This window comes from Electrophorus electricus, chromosome 21 (assembly GCF_041902795.1).
Source record: "Electrophorus electricus isolate QZ-2024a chromosome 21, ASM4190279v1, whole genome shotgun sequence".
NCBI classification, from domain to species: Eukaryota; Metazoa; Chordata; class Actinopteri; order Gymnotiformes; family Gymnotidae; genus Electrophorus; species Electrophorus electricus.
The window spans coordinates 10,899,519-10,917,566 of NC_137517.1; the positions used below are offsets into that span (position 1 = coordinate 10,899,519).

At 48.6% G+C, this 18,048-nt stretch overlaps 2 protein-coding genes and 1 long non-coding RNA gene across 6 annotated transcripts; all 3 read right to left on the bottom strand.

Moving 5' to 3' along the window:
• Positions 1-29: 29 nt before the first annotated feature.
• On the bottom strand, positions 30-2,965 carry LOC113583953 (uncharacterized). The gene is made up of 3 exons (XR_003411365.3): positions 2,829-2,965; positions 2,416-2,477; positions 30-1,698 (listed from the first exon to the last, which is right to left on the bottom strand). It is a non-coding gene; the product is annotated as an uncharacterized LOC113583953 (long non-coding RNA).
• Positions 2,966-3,906: 941 nt separating this feature from the next.
• On the bottom strand, positions 3,907-7,764 carry mrps2 (mitochondrial ribosomal protein S2). The gene is made up of 4 exons (XM_027020609.3): positions 7,618-7,764; positions 7,235-7,354; positions 5,448-5,577; positions 3,907-5,121 (listed from the first exon to the last, which is right to left on the bottom strand). Exons 1-4 carry the CDS (start codon positions 7,640-7,642, stop codon positions 4,599-4,601), a joined length of 798 nt encoding a protein of 265 aa, XP_026876410.2. The 5' UTR covers positions 7,643-7,764; the 3' UTR covers positions 3,907-4,598.
• Positions 7,765-7,784: 20 nt separating this feature from the next.
• ppp1r26 (protein phosphatase 1, regulatory subunit 26) lies at positions 7,785-16,397 on the bottom strand. 4 transcript variants are annotated; one of them, XM_035521636.2, is made up of 4 exons: positions 16,246-16,397; positions 11,689-14,871; positions 9,135-9,231; positions 7,785-8,403 (listed from the first exon to the last, which is right to left on the bottom strand). In XM_035521636.2, exons 2-4 carry the CDS (start codon positions 14,805-14,807, stop codon positions 8,341-8,343), a joined length of 3,279 nt encoding a protein of 1,092 aa, XP_035377529.1. In that variant the 5' UTR covers positions 14,808-14,871; positions 16,246-16,397; the 3' UTR covers positions 7,785-8,340. The 4 variants fall into 4 exon arrangements, with proteins under 4 accessions (XP_035377529.1, XP_035377525.1, XP_035377526.1 ...); XM_035521632.2 differs by having other exon boundaries at positions 9,135-9,234; XM_035521633.2 differs by having other exon boundaries at positions 9,135-9,234; positions 16,233-16,383.
• Positions 16,398-18,048: the final 1,651 nt, after the last annotated feature.

The window sequence follows — 18,048 nt, forward strand, 5'->3', positions numbered from 1 at the left end:
TGTGACAAACCATATCAAGACACCAGACGTATTTAGAGCCTCACACTTTATTTTCCACTGTCAGACTGCAGGGGTGGACCCAGTGACCCACGGCCTGTACATACAGTACAACTTACAATACAACTTCTACAAACCTTTTCTCAATGGCCAAACTGGCTTCTCTTAAGCTGTTATCCTTGTATAAAAGTAAAATACACTGCCTGGCCAAAAGGTCACACCCCTAATATTTCGTTGGACCGCCTTTAGCTTTGATTACTGCACGCATTCGCTGTGGCATCGTTTCCACAAGCTTCTGCAATGTCACATTTATTTCTGTCCAGAGTTACATTCATTTTTCCCCCCAAGATCTTGTATTGATGGGAGATTGGGACCACTGCACAAAGTCTTCTCCAGCACATCCCAAAGATTCTCATTGGGGTTCAGGTCTGGACTCTGTGGTGGCCAATCCATGTGTGAAAATGATGTCTCATACTCCCTGAACCACTCTTTCACAATTTGAGCCTGATGAATCCTGGCATTGTCATCAGGGAAGAAAAAAAAACCATTGATGGAATAACCTGGTCATTCAGTATATTCTGGTAGTCAGCTGACCTCATTCTTTGGGCACATAATGTTGCTGAACCTAGACCTGACCAACTGCAGCAACCCCAGATCATAGCACTGCCCCCACAGGCTTGTACGGTAGGCACTAGGCACAATGGGTGCATCACTTCAGCCGCCTCTCTTACCCTGATTCGCCCATCACTCTGGAACCTGGTAAATCTGGACTCATCAGACCACATAACCTTCCATTGCTCCAGAGTCCAATCTTTATGCTCCCAAGCAAATTGAAGCCATTTTTTCTAGTTAGCCTCACTGACAAATGGTTTTCTTAAGGCTACACAGCTGTTTAGTCCCAATCCCTTGAGTTCCCTTTGCATTGTGCGTGTGGAAATGCTCTTAATTTTACTATTAAACATATCCCTGAGTTCTGCTGTTGCTTTTCTAGGATTTGATTTCACCACGTTTAAGTGACCACCGATCACGATCATTCAAGATTTTTTTCCGACCACATTCCTTCCTCGAAGATGATGTTTCTCCACTGTCCTTCCACTTTTTAATAATGCGTTGGGCAGTTCTTAACCCGATTTTAGTAGTTCCAGCAATCTTAGATATTTTCTCTGCTTGATGCATGCCAATAATTAGACCCTTTTGAAGCAGATTAACATCTTTTCCATGACCACAGGATGTGTCTTTCCACATGGTTGTTTAACAAATGAGAAGCTACTCACTGCATCAATTAGGGGTAAATAACTTGTTGCCAGCTGAAACACAATCACCCATGCAGTAATTATCCAATGGGAGGCTCTTACCCATTTGCTTAGTTAAATCCACGTGGTGACCTTTTTGTTGACCAGGCAGTGTATATCTGAATTTGAAATAATCCAAAAAAAACTCAAACCCCATTGTACTTTGTGGTTGTCTCTTAATTGCTAACATCCGATACTGGCACTGTTGTACTATTGTCTGCAACCAAGCTGATATGACTGCTAGTGCTTTCACAATAGTCCTCTCCAGCTGTACCATCGTCCAAGCTCAGGGAAGGAATCTGAGGCCAGTTTGTTCTCCGGAGTGCCGAAAAGCGCCTGCTGCCTGCACAGTCGCACGGCCCGCCTCTTTTCTCCGACTGTGTGCTGGCAGATGATGACTCCCTGTGCTCTGTGGGGTCACACAGAACAAAGACATGTTCTCTGAGATGGTCATTCCCATAATGACAAATCCACCAAAACAACCACCACCACCACCACCTGAGTTAGTCAGTGCGTTCATATGTGGCGACCTTACAGCAGGAGAAGACGACACCCCGAAAGGGCAAGCTGAAATGCAGCGGAGACCGGGAAGACAGGAGAAGACATCGCTTGACCGGTTGCCATAGAGATGGGTCAGCATAGTTCTCAGACTGAGCTAAGGCACATGGCCTGCGCATGTATTACCAAACAAGCCACGTCGGTCAAGCAGACCACCCCCCCGGTCACCTGCAGGCAGAAGCCGGCAGAGCGGAAGTTCCACTCGACACAGGCCGCCATAAATGTAGCCCAATCTTGATTGCAGACTGTCAGAGAGCTGAACAGTCAGGTCATAGTTCACACGAGAGGACCAAGTCGCACTGGTTCAGGCAGGTACCGCCGGCTCTGAGACTACAGACCAATGTCAACAGCTGTGCTGACCTCCACGCCCTCACCCACATGCAGTCACATGACTCCTCCATGTCAGATCTGTCACTCAACCTGTGCGCCACTGCATCGTGGGTACAGAATGTAGTTGGTGCACCCTCTTGGTTTTCTGCTCTCTCATGACACAGAAGCGACACGTGTGGTTGAACTAAAACGCCTCGAAGAGCAAGTGTGGGTGCATGTGTATGCATGTCTTACCTACCATGATCAGTATGCACGTATCCATGGCCCAATGCCACCAAACTCTCGGCTTACGTTTGTGTCCTGTTAGTCAGAGATGACAAAAACTAGATTTGTACACACATCCACGTGTATTTCAGTGCGCAATGGAGGTCTGAAAACAGGTTTCTACTTGATAGTTCGGACAGATGGACACATGTGGCAGGGTTTATTTGGCCCAGTTCCATAACCCTGGACCTCTGTGTGCATGGAGGCAGGGTCGATCACGAGCCAGTTTCTCTCCGCCCGCCTACAGCACAACTGCGGCATATGTGCTGCAGTTACGTCTCATCGGGCGACACCACAATTACACCCACCGAATCAAGCAACATCTATAAAGGGGATGCATTTATTACAGAGTGTCTAAGTGGTGTTAGCTGGGTTCGTCTAACGTACCTTTGGCGAAGACCAAAGCTCACATTCAGAGCAGCGTCTGGAAAAGCACAGAAAGGCTTTTTTAAACAGGTGTCTACACAGGCCCTTATCGGCGGAGAAGAATTTGGGCAGAATGAGCCACTCCAGTTCATTATACCATGATGACCGTGTGACTGGTTGACAGCTTCCCAATCATAGTTTAAGTCCAACCAGGCCCAACAAAAAGAAACAAATATGAGTTTACATGATAAATAAATACTGTTTCATTAAACTGCATTTTTCTCAACACATATCTGATTGCAGGTAAGGGTAGCAATCATCTATGTGAAATAATATAACTGTGTTCAAAGTTGTTGTTTATTTTCAAGTCAAGCGACCATAACGCACCGCTGTGGTGACACACAACTGTTGCTGTTGTAACAACGCGGTTAATCTACGGAAGGTGATTTAAAACCAACTGAAACATTTTCAAATATAATTTTGACTACATGATTTATATCAGATTATGGGGATTGACATCGGTATCGTAATACCAGCATTGTTGTTTTGTTTTGTTTTTCTTGGTGTTGAAAAGAAAAACAGTGGTTTTGAGGTTATGCGTAAAGTAGCTATCAAATTGCTTTGACTTGTTTGACTCCGTCATTTTTATGATGAATAGGTACAGGGGTACATAATGTAGCTCTTAATAAATTGTCTACTAAAGAAAATGTCTCCATAACGTAGCAATGGCCTAAACATGCAACAGTTCAGCAACACGTGGCCTGCAAAATGTGCAACAGCATTTCGTGTCATAAACCCTTAAAACCCATAAAAATATAATTTCTCATATTAGCCGTCATTCAAAATAAAACAAGTTTATGATGACGCATATGACGGCAATTTGTAAATGTTCAATAGATGACAGTAGCTCCGACTGATAAAATCGCACAACCTCTACACGATCTAAAAATAACACAGCCTGGCATATTTGACCCATATATAATATGATTTTAGTTCAAATTAAGTCGCTAGTGATGAATTATTTGTTTACTAACCTCGGCGTCTTCCTCAATCACAGAACAAGACGGAGACTAGGCATATGACTACGGAAGCCTTCACGTCCAAACTAGATTCATTTACTCAACGCGTCTTGCAAAGACAACAGCCGATCACAATGGGATTTTGTTTTCGTTCTTTCTCCCTCATACACACACACAAATGCGAATTTTTTTTTTAATTGAAATAAGAAAAACAAAAACAGTCAGCAAATTATTAGTATCCACTTATTATATGCTTCTCTTCCATCTATCAAGATCGCTTCTTTCCATGTCGGTGAGCTCTCATCTTAATTTGTAATAAAAAACAGATAGGATACAATATATAATCTATGTCCAATAAAATACATAGATTGTATATTTCATTTATTAATGGGAACAAGTGGACTCATTCACAGTACTAGAGTTCACATGGTCCTCTCAGCCTTCTTGAGTATGTGGGGGGGGGGGGGGGGGGGTAAATTCCAGACTAATTCCAGATAACTTCAGATAAAACGTTAAGAATGTCCGATAGGGGTTAGGTAAGAGGCATCCCAGTTTGACAATTCTCACTTTGGCCCGACGATCTTGTGTTCCTAAAGGCTGACTAGATGCAGGTTGCTGAGGGTGGGGTTTAAAGATAACAGCCTGTGACGCACCTCTTCCCAGTCCAGGAGAGTCCACTCACCATACAGTTAGGGAACCCTGATCTACACCATCATCTTCCTGTTTCCCACGTGTGCACACATACTCTCGCACACACACTCTCACACTCCCCTTATATACCCTTCAGCAACTCCATCTGTTTCCTCTTGTCCTTCGCCCTGTTAATCGCCATCTTGAACAGCCAGCAGTACAGCTCCATGGCGACGGGTGTGTCATCGTTGCCTGGCACTGGGTACGTGATGAGGCTAGGGTTGCAGTTGGAGTCCACGATGCCCACCGTGGGGATGTTCATTTTGGCGGCGTCACGGACGGCCACGTGCGTCTGGAAGACGTTGTTGAGCGTGGAGAGGAAGACGATCAGGTCTGGCAGGCGCACTCCCGCGCCGTACTGTATGGGGGCGTTGGTGAGCAGGCCTCCCTGCCAGTAGCGCGTGTGCGCGTACTCGCCGCAGTCGTGCGCCGTCCTCTCCACCAGGTGCGAGGACTGCCGCTGGCGGCTCACGAAGAGCACGAGGCCGCCACGGTAGGCCACGTGCGCCGTGAAGTTGAGCGCCCTCTGCAGGTGCTCCGCCGTCTGCTCCAGGTCAATGATGTCGACGCCCAGGCGGCAGCCGAACAGGTACGGCTCCATCAGCCTGGGCAGAGACAGAGAGAGAGAGAGAGAGAGAGACAGAGACAGAGACAGAGACAGAGAGAGAGAGAGAGAGAGAGAGAGAGAGAGAGAGAGAGAGAGAGAGAGAGACAGAGACAGAGACAGAGAGAAAGAGAGAGAGAGACAGAGACAGAGAGAGAGAGACAGAGAGAGAGACAGAGACAGAGAGAGAGAGAGAGAGAGAGAGACAGAGACAAAGAGAGAGAGATACAGAGAGAGAGATACAGAGAGAGAGAGACAGTATTCCACCATATAAAGTTTTGACTTCCTTTTACCTCCAAATTGATGCAGCAGGTGTGGTTGACCCACCTGTGTCTGCAGCCTTTCTTGTGTCCCATGTGCACCCGGGCCTCAAACAGGTCCTTTAGAGTGAAGAGCTCGGACAGGCAGAAGTAGTCCGGCTGGGTCAGCGGAGCGTGGAGGATCTTCTCATTCACACCTGCACGCCAGCACACAACAGGTGGAGAAGACCTACTAGACACCACCACCGTATAATCTAAGATCCTATGCTAATCACAAATATTCCAACGTGGCAGTGGACTTTTGAAAAACAACTGATACGCCAGAGCGGTCAGAACCATGTATAGACTTCTTGGAAATAGAACCAAATTCCTCTGCTATGTGCTGATCACAATGAGAGAACGTACTGAAAGGACTTGTCTACTACAATTAGTGCCATTCTGGCCGATGATCTAGCTGGTCTGGAACCAACGCACCTGTGACAGAAAGGGTGGTGCCCTGTCATCACCATGTATCGTTGTTTACTCGCTTTTCAACCATTTCTGACTAAAAGCATGAGAAACGTGACAAAAACAGCAGTAATGGATCACTGGTGGTCTTGAAAAGATGGAAAAACTTGATTCTGACCAGCTGGATATTCCTTCAAAGAAAGAAGCACATTGGCAAGAGAAGAGCGTGTTCTGCCGTGTCCTCTTTGATGTTTTTGACTTCTGTTTCTGGATCAGGCAACACCCACATGCAGATATGTAATCAGTGGGCTCGTAAACCAGTGGAAACGCAGGTCTGTTGAGGGGAACCAGAACCAGCGATGGTACAGGCACATTGTTGTTGGAAATGTGGCATCAGCAATGACTATTAGGTTCACCTACTATACAGTATGATTCCCATACATCACAGTCAATTTATGTACCCTGATGTCAGTCTGACAACCATTCTGTGTCCATTGTAAGATGACAACCTTTACTGACCTCTCAGACACCTGCTTTGACCAAAGGGATATATAATTTTAATTATTATTTATAATCATTTTATATGCAATAAGCGAGTTTGGTTTATGCAAACACTGATTTTATTTTTAGATTTACATATTTCTCCCCCTCCCCTTCAAGATCGGGTCCTCTACCAGAGTCCTGTACTCTTGTGAAGATCTCAGATGTTGTTCCTGGGATCTGCTGGAGCCATTCTACCAGGGACACAGCCCTAGTGCACCAATCATCATGGGGCCTACAGTTGAGCCCCTGGCTTTTGGTGTTCCTTGTTTCTGATCTTGCAATCTCCTGGGACTGCAGCACCCATCACTACAGCTCTCTACTTCTGTTTGTCAAAGACTACTATTTCTGGACAGTTATCCATGACCATTTTGTCTGTCTGTATCTGGAAGTCACAAGGGATCTTAGCTTAGCTTGGTCGTTCTCCACCACGTTCAGGGGTGTATCCCACTTTGACCTGGAAACTTCCAGCCCGTACTCAGCACAGATGTTTCACACGTCTGCAGGACACTTGGTAATGGCGTTCCATGCATGTTCTGCCTGCTAGCATTATGCATCCTGCTGGTTTTGTCTCAGGGGCATCTTTGCACAGCCTGCATGGTGTGGTAGATCCCAGCCTCTATTGATCTCGTATTCACAGGCTGTGCCTTGATTAGTGCCTCTGTGCTGTCTTTCAACCCAGCTTTTTGTAGGATTTTTCCATATCAGCCATTTCCACTATTTGCAGTTTCAAGGGTTTATCCTCACACATATACACGGGTGTGTGTTTGTGTGTATATGGCAGATACAAACAATTTGCAATTACCTGTCGTAGACATACGTTTAGTAGTAGCCTACTACAACTTTTAAGTGAGGAGGCCTCCCTACCTGCATCTCTGCTTTGCTGAGTCGCCACAGGGTTGGCCGCTACCGCCGAGCTAGCGCACGGCCGGCTGTAGCAGGGAAGCGCCGACCCAACCCAGCGTGCACTCCGGAGGCTGTACATCGCTAATAAATGAGTGTGTACAACAGAGGTAGCGTGAAGTGGCATAACCAACTTACAGACACAAATAGAGCAGAGAAGACCAAAGGGCTTGCCACCGGTAGCACGATTTGCCTAGCAAAATGCATTTGTATCCGACAAGGGTAGTTCATTGATCCATCATCACGGAATTTAAATGATATACTAAGTATTTTTTGCTGAATGCGACAACCTGTAAAATCATAAGTTATGGATACCACTTTTAAATATATATATATTTGCACTTCACCTTTCGTTCGTATCCCCGCAGCCATGCTTTGTTTCCTCACGTCCCCTCCCACTGAAGGTCAAACCATTAGCCTTCTGGGTAGAGATGTTTCAGGACGACGTGCAGTCTTAGACCTAACTCAGTATGTACAACATTTTGGACTACAAGTACCACAAACTGCCAACGAGTCAAACAGAAAACTTTATTGATCAACGTTAACAACAAATGATTCATTTGCCCCGTTGACTACATTTGTGGTACGATACGATATTTAACAATAATGAAAACAACAAAAATTAATTAGCTTCATATCAGGGCATATTAACAATGCAAACGTTATAAATTGTAAACGAAAATATGTCTTAACGCTCAAGAGGCTACTGGGGCTATATAACATTTTTAAAGTAACATTTTAATTCAAACATCATAACAAAACCAACCAAAAAATAAATCACAAAAGACAGTCACCAAACATTACAACTACCAATCTCAAACTCAAAACATTTGCAATTCCCCCCCCCCCCCAAAGTATAATTAAATGTAAAACAGAACCTTCCTGCTCATCTTTCTTCCTCCTGATAAAGAGATGAACCAGTGTATGGTATTTTATAAAGTGGTGGCCCATAAAGCTTCTCACTTTAAAAGACTCTTAAACCTCCACCTCACAGGAGCAGCGCCAGCAGCCAGATTCCACCAGGTCTGTCAGGTAGCTGCTCTGTGTGACCTCTGATGTTCAGGTTGTATTCACTTGGGAATTCTGACCACAAACTGCAGCTTTCGCTTGACTCCTTTCAGTATCCTTTGGCCCTGTGGAACATACACACATAGGCAGCCTCAAAACAGTGCCCCGCCACTGAAAAGAGCACGCACACTTAAGAGTTTGCTGCTTCAGCCCACCAGTTCCAAGCCCCAGACATTTTGGTCTCAAATATATCTCTCAATTACTTACATAAAATGAAGGGTATCTTGTAAGGTTGTCAGTCAGTTATGGCTTGAGGAACTTATGGCTAGTCAGTGCTGATGGAGAAAATTATGTTTGCCTTTGTCTATGTAAAATAGGGGTGCACCTGCATCTTTTTTTGTTTTGTCCTGTTCCTTTGGTCCTCATAAGAAGCAAGAGGCTTTCCTCCTGGTCACGAATTTTGTTAAAGATTGAAATCTTGCTTTAGGACATAATTCAGGTCTTTTTGAGAAAGACCCTCGCACTCACTGATGACTATCACACCTCTGTTTTGTTTTTTTTTGAGTGAACATGTGCAGACTGTAGCCCCACTTGCTTGTGTGATTTTTCAGCTACACTTCACCCTGTTCACAACAGACAGGCTGGGGACTCTAACTGTACACCTAGGTGGTGTTTTTAGTAAGGTGGGTAGAAGCCATCGAATTTCAGAATGTAAACAGCAGCTCAGTATGTGAATGTATCTGAGACTGCAGCCTGGCCAACCACCACTAGAGGGCTACTTCATCCCTAACTGGAAGATGGTGAGACTTATTAGGGTTGGTATTTGGTGTTTCATTTAGAATGTGCATGTGTGTACCTGTTGAATGTGTCTGAATTTGAGTCTTCTTTGCTCTGTATCCAGGGCAATATAGGGACTGAGCAGCTCACCTGGATCAATACAGGTGGACAAAGACCTGCTGGAGTCACACACACACACAGTTATAGTACTGGGGTTACTGTTGGGGAAGCTTAATGGGTAAAATTACACTTAACCCAGGTTAACCATACAATTGCACTCAGTTCCAGCTAACCTTATTAAAAATAGAAGCTAGTCCCCATTTAACTGGAGTTATGCTTACTATTTCTGCTATAACTACTAACACATCATCAAAAACATGTTCATACTGTTTCGCAGTCTCTCGCAGACACACACATGAGCATTCAGGTACTGTAAGCAGTTTATGCATAACCAGGAATGCTACGAACCTCAAGATGGCCAAAACCGTATCACGCATTACAGAGGGCAAAGTGGCATTAAAAAGGGTACCTTTCACTCTATACACACACACACACACAAGCAGAATACACAAGCAGGTGTTTGAAAGTTGTTTAATACACTTTTTAAGATACTGTTGGAGTATCTGGCCTTTCAGTTAAAGAAGCTTCCTTTCTCCTGCAAAACAGTTCAAATGTGCCACGAGTCAGCACAAGGCCTTTCCTCCTCCGGGTATTTACACCCAAATAAATAACCCAACTTCTCACGCAGAAAGATGCACCCACACGACCAGCCAAACAGTGAAGGCAGACAGTGAATCTGGTGCAAGCGTATGAGTGTGTGTGTGAGTGAGAGAGAGAGAGAGAGAGAGAGAGAGAGAGAGAGAGAGAGAGAGAGAGAGAGAGAGAGGAGTGTGAGCATGTGTGTGTGTGTGAAGTGAGAAAAAGCGAGGCAAATTTATAACCAGCGGAAATGCGAGAAAGGGAAAAAAAAAAAAATAAAAAATAAAAAAACGAAGCCTGTCCGTTTTTCATTTTACGTGCTGGTAAACATTTTTATGACTTTAAGTGTATCAGAAAAAAAAAACAACAAAAAAAACCAAACAAACATATATACACAACTTGGGAATGACAGTATGTACAACACAAAGAATATTTAATAAACACAAGAAGAGAAGCACGGTAGGGAAATCAAAAGACACACTCAAGTGCACTGCCCCAGTCGCTCTCAGGTGTGCTGCTCCAGCTCCAGTGATAAAATGTGACAAAATCTCGTCTGGGTTGGTGAAAACGCATACCCAGAGAGATGGTAACAGAATAAAAACGTTGAAAAAGATTTCCCCCGAACCCATTTCAGAGCTGAGCAGCGCCCCACCAGAACCAACAGAGCTCAACGTAGCACCTCGTTCACCGAGCTTGGCGACATTTTTAATGCGAGGGCTCGCTCAAAGCCCTGTACACGTGTTGAGCTTCACGGAGGTGCTGAGGTAGGATCTGTAGAGGCATGTACCAGTTCTCAGGAGTCTTTATGGATACCTTAAGAAACACCTTATTGAGCCGAACGGGACGTGTCGATGGAGCGAACGTGGCAGCGTGCGCCGAGACACGGCTCGGCTCAGCGACCGCCGTCCCACGGCTACGCCGCCCCAGCGTCCGGGCCGCGTCAGGGTGCGTCCACCACCGCAGGCCTGTCGCGTACGGAGCGGGGCCAGTTATACCCGTCGGTCTCGTACGAGCGCACACAAGCTTCGGCCGACTTCAACCTGCGGGGAAGATCTGAAACATCAGGTGGCTGGCGGTGGTGGTGGTGATGATGATGCGCGTGTGCATGCACACAGGAGTGTTTCGGTTCTCTGCTAAAGATACTTACTCACCAAAATAACTACTCTCAGTTCCTGAAAAGTCAGAAGTGTGTACGATCATTATCTCTGCTTTAAACAGCCCACGCTCTGTGACGGACAGAGCTTGATTCTGAGGGGAGCGGGGTCCAAACTAAAGGAAGGAGGCAGAATCATGCTTCTGAGAACACTTAACTCCCAAATCTTCTGAAAGAGCACTGCTCAGTTCTCTCTTTTCAATGCCAACGTCTGACGTTTACCACAAAACGAATGAAAGAGAGAAGGTACCGAAAATGAGGGAAAAAAAACCCACCAACCAACCAAACAAACAAAAACAGAGCGTTTGGAGTTCATTCAGAGCTTTTGCACCCAATGAGAAAACAGAGCAGAAAGTAATAACAAAAGGCCAATAACAATGACATCACAAGTGCATTTAAATATATTCAGAAATGTACAAACATATATAAAGTAGAACACTTAAGTCCTACACCATCCCTTAGACCCATAACATACAAAAAACCGCAACAACAATGTGACAGGAGAGAATGCTGTGTGTGTGTGTAGACTGCAGCATGTAAGCTTAAAGTGGCACACCCTGTCGCAGCGAGGGCTCGTTCAGAGAAATGTCCCCTGCCTGGCCAACAGGGAGCCGAAGCTTCTGCACGCTCTCCTGTCCGGATGTCCCTGAACCGAACACGCTGCTCGTGGGAGGAGAGGTCTAATGCTGTCAGATTAGAGCAGGGGACAGAGACAGACAGAGACAGAGAGAGAGACAGAGAGAGAGAGAGAGAGAGAGAGAGAGATCTAGTCTGTACTCACTGGCTGGACGGCTGCTGTATCTTATCTGTCCTCTGCTGCGCTGATCTCCTCTCCTCACCTGACTCTACATCTGTCTCATCTACGCACTTCTGCTCCTGATCTGACTCCGCCCCTCGCCCCTCCCCCCGCTCCTTCTCCCACTCCTCCTGTCCGTTTCGAAGCTGCAGCGGGTGGGTCCTGCGAGCCGGGGGCGGGATGCCGGCGGCCTGGTCCCGTCGCAGGCGCACCACGCCGGCCCCCAGGCGAGGTTGGGAGAGAGCGGGTGGCAGCGGCACACACGACAGGTGGGAGAGGTTGGTGGGCAGGTGTGGGAACCGGAGACCGGCACTGGAGGGCAAGTGTCGAGCGGTGGACGGCGGGTGAGGGGAACTGGGGAGGAGGCGTGGCATCTGGTCCCACTGTTCTCTCTTTATCCGACTGTACAGGTAGAGAGAATCGGTCCTGCTCTCGAGGGTTGCCGACGGCAATCGATCGCCGCCCGCAGCTGTGTACACGTGGGAGGGGGCACCGAGAGAGGGTCTGGCGGTCGGGGGTGGCGAGGGGCACACGACGCTGATCACCTCTCTCAGAGGGATTCGGTTCCGGTTCTGAAGGCTACTCGGCAAGTCCGCGACCTCTAGGGGAGCAGACGGGCTGTCCCGGATGTCCCCCATGCTGCAGTTCTCGGGCTTCATCAGAAAGAGGTTCTGATGCTGGGCCTCCTTCTGACCTGGCTCCGCTGCTGCTCCAACTCTCGGTGCTTCCGGCACCGGCAGCCCCTCCTTCCCGGCGTCCGCGCCGCTCCCCCTCACCTCCTCCAGGGTCCCCGCCGCGCAGCCGGAGCTGGGAGCCTGGCCCCCGCCGGCCTCTGCGTGCCCGGGCGTGACCCACGTCTGCTGCTCCTCCACCTTCACACCCCTCTCCGTGACCTCCTTGCCGTCGGCGGCCACCGCCGGTGCGCCCGAGCCCTTGGCTTTTTCGGCCAGGAACTTGCGGATCTCCTGCTCGATGCTGTCATCGCTGTCCACCGAGCTGCTTTCCGCCGCCGCAGGAGGCTGGTGGGCGGCTTCCGACTTTGCCTGCTCCGCCTCTGCGCCCTGCGCGGGGGCTCTGGGCTTTTTGGCGGCCCGCTGGGGCTTCAGACCTCTGGCTTTGGCGCCTCTGTCGCGTCCAGTCGGATTCGCTGGCTCTCTGTCGGGTTTGCCGGGTTTGGATGGCGGGACGCTCTTCTGCTCCGCGGCCGGTTTGGGTTTCTTTGAGGTCTCGGGAGTCTCCGTGCCCTTGGCACTTCTCCGCGCCTTAAACTTCACATCCCTTGCCTTCTTTTTCACCTTCCGCTTGGTCTTGAGCAAGTCTTTAATCGCTGCGTCGAGGTCTTCGTCACTGTCCAGCGAGCTGCTCTTGTCGCTGCTGTGATTTCGCTCCGAGCCGGCGAGCGTCCTCGGAGTGTTTGGTGGGCTGGCCGGACCACAGCCAGACCCTTTCTCCTTGTTGACGGATCCGGGAGAGTTTTGCTTGGGCTTGAAGTGCTTCACTGCGATTGGACTATGCGTGCGTGATGTCTCCGTGGACGACGAATCCTGGCCTATAGGATTGGGCTGAGGCTCCTCCTTAAACACGTAACGAGCGGTTTCTCTTCTTTCGCCCCTACCATTTTCCTCTTTGTGCTTTCTCTTCCGAGACAGCGACAGCCTCAGCATTTTGCTCCGATCCTCCTCGCCCTTCTTCTTCAGTGGTGCTCTTGCAGCCGCGGGGGTCCCGGCGCAGGCGGGGGGTCCTGTCGCCAGCATCGGCAGCTGCTCGTGCATCTTGGCCTTGAGCTCCAGAAACTTCTGGATCTCCTGCTCGATGCCATCCTCGCTGTCCACGGAGCTGTCATCGCTCCTCCCAGCCCCCTGCGGCGGGTGGCAAGCGAGGAAGTGGGCCGGGGTCCCCGCCGGGCCGCTCGGGTCGGGCTGGAACGCAGCGGGCATGACGGTCTTGGAGATGTCCAGGATGGCTTCGGCGCACATCAGCTCCGCCGTGGTGTTGATGGAGAGGGCGGGGCGCGCCTGCAGCTCGGCCCGCGGATCCTCGGCTCCGTCTCTTCCTCCGCTACCAGCATCGAGAGGGTGGCTCGCGGCCGAACCTACGGGGGAGGCGTGCGTTACCTCTCTCTCCGCGGCCGCGCTCTTTTTAACGGTCTTCTTTTTGGGCAGTTTTCTAAACTGCTGGACGGCGGCGGGACCCGCGGGGGGTGCGGACACCTTGCCGCGCGGCTTCGGGAGGAGCCTGCGGCTCTTTTCCTTCCGTTTTTCCCGCTGGTAGTGCCAGATGGCCTCCTCGATGCCGTCGTCGCTGCTGGAGTCCGGCGCCTCCTTGGGGCGTCGCGGGCCCTCGTGGTGGTCCCTCTGCTCCTGCTGGAACCTCTGGATGGCCTCCTCGATGCCGTCGTCGCTGCTGGAGTCCGGCACCTCCTCCTCTTTGATTCTCAGCGGAGGCAGCATTTGGTCTGAGGAGGGCTTCGCGGGGAAGGCCCTCTGAACAGGGTTCTCTTTGCTTGGCCTCTTCTTTATCTTCGAGGCCGCTAACGGCTGGTCGGCTCTCGAACCCTTCTGGACGTGGTTGCTAGCAGTCAGCACTTTGGCAGGGACGGATTGCGCTACCTCCTTCGAGGGGTCCGGAATTCCGGGGTCCATTCGCTGGACTTTGGGGCCCCGGACGGGGCTGGTTGGCGCATCGACGTTTCGCTTGTGGTCCACCTTTTCTTTCAGGTACTCTTGGATGGCCTCTTCGATCCCTCGGTCCACGGAATCGTCGCTGTCCGAGCTGCGGCTCGCCTCCAGCTCGGCGGCCTGGAGCTTACCGCCGTCCGCCTCCGGCCGACGGGGGCTCGCCGGTGCCTCTGGGCAGCAGGGCTTGACCCTGCGGCCAGCGCTCCTGGGCAGGTCGAGGCTGACCCGGGGGCCGTCGCTCATGTCTGACGACTGAGTGCTCCGGAGGCTGTCGATGATCATCTGGACCTTGTGGGGGATGGGAGTTCCGCCAGCCGAGTCACTGTCCGAAGTACTCTCATTGAAGCAGAGCGGTAGGCTGAAGCTCTTAGCGGGCCTCCATTCCGAGTGAACTGCCACCACCGGAGGAACCGTCTTCAGGAACATTCTAGAACGTTAAGAGTAGGGCAAAGGGGACGGGGGCATGGGGTGCCTCCTACCTCCTCACATTCTGAAAAGAGAGATCGAGGACAAGATTGTGTCAGTTAAACCCATCAGTGCGACGCATTCGTTTTTTAGGATGTCAGGGTTTACGGGTACTAGGAAACGTTACAATAACTGGACACATCTTAAAGTGTTTAGTTAACTTTTACTCTCATAGGTGAAGTTTCTTAATATGCTAATTCATGGAGAGTTCATTTAATTTTCATTAAAAAGTATTAATTCATGCTGTTCCATCATGCAAAAAAAAAGAAAGGGGGGGGGCGGGAAAAAAAAATCACCATCAACAGTCAACCGTGACGACTGCTACAAATAAATACCGATGCGTCAGGTTATGCTAGGCGCTTCATTAAAACGCATGTCGAGACACCTAACATTTGCGAACTTTGTAACGTCAAACTCGGACCACAAAGAGGTCAATCTAAAGGCGTAAACTCGGACGGCCGTGACATAACATCCATTAGCGACGCCGTCCTAACGCGCACCGAGCCGGCAGGTGTGTCGGTCACATGCCGCGTGATGCTCAACCCGCCAATCTGTTTGTTTTGAATCCAGAATCAGTGGCTGCAATTTACTCCCCACTCAGTGTAACGACAACGGGTGCGAAGGTCTAGCACGAAGATAAAAGGTGACCGTAGGTCACAAATGATATGTGACACTCAAAAAATATATGTCAAAAATAATAATAATGTCGATTGACAGAGTTACGACGGGTTGATAAAATTCGCCTGTTAAACGACATGACACTGCTCACGCATCCGTCGATACTCCTTTAGCATCCGCAGCTGTCGCCTTCGGCCACGATCAACATCCCGTACGTTAAATATCCTTCGACAGCTACTTAACAAAGTACTTTCATATTACAGTCTAAGCAATAGGCGTAGCAAATCCATCGAAGTACGGCGCACGGTGTTGTGTTATAAGCGCAGCCCTTCTTTGTTTAATCCCCGTTTCGCGTCCTCCAGACCCCCGAGCCTGCACCGGGGGAACCGCGGCATCCCCGCATCCCGCTAGCGGCCGACGCCTCGCCGGTGCCCGGGGAGCGGAGCTAAGACACACCGCAGAGGAGCGAGCTTCCGTCGCTGGCCGCCCACCGAATCGCTGGACTGTTTACGTCCCTGTAACGAAAGCGTCCAGCCAGTAAAAGTTCCGGCGGTTCACGTACGATTTGTAACATGAAAAAAGGGACCGAAATCTGGCCGAAGACGCGGACGGAAGACGCGAAGTTGTCCCGAGATCCTCGCGCCCGTCTCGAGACCGAACACTCGCGGGCCTCGCTACCTCGAGCCGGTGATCTTTCTGGAGAGAAACCCCTTTGTAGCGCGCCTCCGAGGCTACCAAACTACACGCTTAACGTACGAAGTGACTTACGAACGCCACACACCTGCCTGGAGGCTGATGAAACGGCGACAGTGCTGTGCTGTATTCTAGTTTCGAAGACCTGCTTGCAATTATTCTTTAAAAAATTTTTTTAGTGTCCACACGGCACGGGCGCGCGCCCAAGCTGCACGTTCTCGTTTACCCCTGCCTTCCTACTTACCTTGGATAGCTCACTTAAAGCTGCAGTGCCGAATAAAACGAGCGTACGGTCATGGACAAAAATGCCGCAAATACGTTTTAGCAGGTGATTCGTATTATTAATACGCACTTAAAACAATGGTTTATACTTATTACTAAATAGCATATAAGAGTATCACCTTGAAATTAAATAAATACCCCTCAGGCGGTGTATAACATTTGTGTAGCTCGGTTGGTGAGTGCTTTTTGAATCGAATAACGAAGTTTAAGTCTTGTGTGAAAAACCAGATTTAGCTGGTGCATACATATATATATATATATATATATATATATATATATATATATATATATATATATATATATATATATCTATATCTTACTGAAAGTCTACATTAACTACACTAGACCAGGATAACAATACACATTTATTGAGATTCTGATTTGACTGGTAATGGGTGGGAAACACTTTTGAATTCAGAGAGAGAGAGAGAGAGAGAAGGAAATACATAAATATCAGTAGTACGTTGCTGCTTTCCGTTATGTGACTGGAAGTGATGTATAGTGTTAATTCCAATGCCACGGTGTTCGTACTCGAATGCCTGTATTTCAGAGAGAAGCCCGATGGCGAGTAAGTCACTGATTGGTGCATAGACTTGTGATTCTCTGAGGCTAGAGCCCAGGGTGACAGCATGCTCTCGGGACAGCTGCTGGGATCGATCTTCACTCTAGCAGCGAGCAAAAACTCCAGGGCGAAGAATAATGTCAACGTGGAAAAAGAATCAGTACGAGATCTCCATGTGATTCTCGTGGATACCTCATTCTGTCTGCCAGCCTCCACAGGTAGACTGTCGTGTTGCGCATAACACTTGTGCTCCGTACACTGCTCACTTGTGAGGCACCCAAGCCAACATCCTTCCTGCTATATTTCCTCTTCAACGGTGCACCCTGCTGGTAATGTGGTAGATTGCAACCCACAGACGGTGAATTACGATGTGAAGCGCCGGTTGCCAGGCTCGGTGCGCCATGTAATCTATTTCACACAGCGGCTCTCAGAAAACAGGGCTGTCTGTTTGTGAAAGCCACACCATCATATTTTCACGGTAAGATAACAGAGGTAACTAGTTATAGTCATTTTGGTGACGTTTCTATGACACAGTGTAAATGAACCTAGAAGTTGATTTTAATCCAGAATAGGCAATCAGTCCCAACAAACACGACATTCTAAAATAGTTTAACTTTGGAATTCTGAATTAAGTTGAATTAAATTTTAACTTGAACCAGGGGCGGTTGTCAGGACTACCGAGTTTAAGGCAGGCTATTGTTAATTTATAAACTGCAACACTGATTCAGGAATGTACAAATATCTGGAAGTGGGGATACAAATCAATGCCCAAAACCCCCACAGTGATCCATATTGTTCACAGAGCATAAGGAAACAATAGTAAAGCAATTCATTTCAAGGTACCTCATCACTGAAAATAAAAACCACTCATCTGATACACAAACACAGAAGAAGACCACCTGGAGATCAGTGTGCAGAGCAAATGAATGAACATCTGAAAGCACAATACAGCAAATTCATCTATATGACCGCAGACTTTAATGGAACCGCTCCACTGCCGTAACCTGTTTGTCCTACTGCAGGTATTTTGGAAAATCCTGAAGCAAA